This window comes from Primulina eburnea, chromosome 13 (genome assembly GCF_022965805.1).
Source record: "Primulina eburnea isolate SZY01 chromosome 13, ASM2296580v1, whole genome shotgun sequence".
Taxonomy (NCBI): Eukaryota; Viridiplantae; Streptophyta; class Magnoliopsida; order Lamiales; family Gesneriaceae; genus Primulina; species Primulina eburnea.
In genome coordinates, this window is record NC_133113.1 from 20,876,598 (window position 1) to 20,879,281 (window position 2,684).

The 2,684-nt window shown below is 40.1% G+C and overlaps 1 protein-coding gene across 1 annotated transcript; it reads right to left on the reverse strand.

Moving 5' to 3' along the window:
* Window positions 1-1,002: 1,002 nt before the first annotated feature.
* Window positions 1,003-2,392, reverse strand: LOC140809737 (peroxidase 5-like). The gene is made up of 2 exons (XM_073167452.1): window positions 2,097-2,392; window positions 1,003-1,994 (listed from the first exon to the last, which is right to left on the reverse strand). The coding sequence occupies exons 1-2, from the start codon at window positions 2,316-2,318 to the stop codon at window positions 1,221-1,223; spliced, it is 996 nt and encodes a 331-aa protein (XP_073023553.1). The 5' UTR covers window positions 2,319-2,392; the 3' UTR covers window positions 1,003-1,220.
* Between the last annotated feature and the right edge of the window lie 292 nt (window positions 2,393-2,684).

Below are 2,684 nucleotides of genomic sequence, written 5' to 3' on the forward strand. Positions count from 1 at the left end.
ATTTAGGACCATAGAACAAGCCTAGGAGCCTTCTGAAATTTTATGAACAAAACCCTAGCCCTAATTGGTTTGATCCCTAGCTTTCCTCGACTCCAGCCCCTTCGCCACCATGTCCATCCCCTAGTTACCAAACCTAGGACCATGAACGACCCCTAGGGACCCTATTGGACAGTACCTACCCAGCCTAGAAGCCGCAGCCACTCAACTCGTCGCCCACAAGCCATACGCGCCGAGCTCTTCACTCCCAGGCCCTAGCCCTTGAACCAACCCTTGTGCAGCCTACCTAGTATCATGGCTCAGCCCTATTGAGACCCCTGGACGAGCCTTAACAGCAGCTAGCAGCCGCCTGCACCTAGGAAGAAAAAACCGAAACCCTAGTCCATAAACCTCATAATTTTCGTTCAACTTTATTGCCTCCTTGTCCAGCCCTTACCTATGCATCTAGGGACCCTTAAACATGTGAAAAAACATCCCTTCAAGTATCCCTACAATGACAGCCTCTTTGTGCATCATTAGGAAGAGTTTTAAAAAAAAGAAAACTCTACTTTTATGCATATTTAGTCATAAAAACGAAAATATAAGTAGTGCAACATATTTTTCATGCAAGGATAATTAAATATACATAATATGGTGTGAAAGATGTTTGGAAGAAGATCAAGGCATGTCTTTGCTTATATTACCCACGAAAACGATTTGTGATGCGAGTACGTCGACGCGCGGAGGACCTTGCTGAATTTTCCCTTCAAACTTCACGTGATGCTTGAAAATTATGTGTGTGATCGTGTAGGATGATGGAGGAAGAGTCCTTGTGTTATTCTAGGGAGGGGCGTGAGTTTTGGGTTTCTGAAGTTGATAGAATGGTGGTTGCCAAGACCGTGCCCAACATTAATTACGTAGTTTACGAAGTTCTAACAACACTTTGCCATTTTAAAATTAAAAAATGAAGCTGTGCTTGTGTGATTGAGATCTTTATCTAGGCTGAGAAAAATAAGAATGACAAAGGAACAATAAAAGTGTTTGTACTATTGCTTTATTTTATATTTGTTTGCTCAAACAATAAAATTTGATAACAATTAAAGAAGCAACTCACGATTAATAAATTAAACTCACAATTAAAATTACAACAAAGTAAATTTAAAAGATAAAAATTAGTTACAGTTGCATTAACAATCAAAGATTTGAAGAAAAAACATTAAAACAACACAAAAAATTGATAGTACTTAATTCACAATCCTGCAATTTCTTCTAATCTCACCCTGATTTCCGGTAAGAACCTCAATGAAACCCATTTTTATCGTGGCCTTTGCGTACTTGTTGGCCCACGAAGCTCCATTTTTTGCGTTGTTCGTCACCATCCAAGCAGTGGAAGGGCTAGTGGCAAGTGTCTGATCTGAAGTCAACAACCCACGTTTGTTCTTTAAAAGTAAATAGTACTTGTTATCCAAATTGTTGGGAGAAAGGAAGTCTAGAGGCACGGTTGGATCGGTTCTAGCATTGGATGAAGGCGCAGGACACCTCTTTCTCAGTTCCCTAGCAAATTTTGGGTCCATGGAAGGATCAATCGGATGAGTGGAATTGAAGTTGTAGATTCGGTTCGAGAAAGAAGAGCAATGGGATATTCCGATGGAGTGTGCCCCGGAAAGGGTCACCATTTCGTCTGCCGACAACCCTTTCCGTGCAAAGTTTTGAACGAGTTGTTCTGCGTTGAAAAATGGGGGAGGAAGGTTTTGAGTAACTTCGTCTTCTATGGATACTCGCCCGTCGAGACGACCGGATGGGACCGCGTAGTTTATGCCACCGAGCTTGTAGGCGCTGTCACGAGCCGCAAATGCTAGTATATCAGCACATGAGACTTTTCGTGGGCAGGCTGATTCGAGAGCAGCCTTGGCTGCGTCAATCACTTCGAAACCACGCAAGCTCGGGTTGTTGGCCGGGTGTTCTTTCTCCGAACGACGACCAGGTGTGGAATCCAGAAGAACCGATGCATCACAACCCTATAAAACAAAAGGGCATTTAAATTTTAGCTCCACTACTCAATTTACGTAGAGAACAAATTTTTTTTAAAAAAAAAACACCTGAAATGGATATAAACATACCCTTACGAAACAATCATGAAAATGCATTCTGATGATGCCAGCACCGAGTCCAGGGTTCCTTGCCAGAGCTCTGTTAACTTGTTTCCTTATAATGGCTTCAGCAGACGGGCAACTGTGCTTGTAGTAACCCACTTTTAGAGAAGCCAACGAAATTGTAGCCATTGTTGATATAATTGTAAGAAACAAGATCAAGCCTCCCGAAAATTTACTAGAAAGCATCATCTTTTTTAATATATATAAAAAGAATCAAACAAAATCTGAAAGAATAGGGAAATGAAATCAAGATTTTTAATGTTACTTAGGTGATCGATGAGAATGGCTAGAGCAAATGGCATTCGAAGGTATATATAGATGAAAGAATTACTATAAAATATATTATAGTACGATTCCGTAGGCAATGAAACAGTCTTTGGTATACTTTTTTTATATAATTAACAGCTTGTTGTTAGCTAAGTTTGCTTAAGAAATTGAAGTTTTTATATATTTCTTTTACCAAGTTCGGTAGTCGACTTTTTCTTCCATTCATAGACGCGATCAACTAATTACCTGCATTGTCAGCGGTTTATTACGTAAATATTTCATTATAAT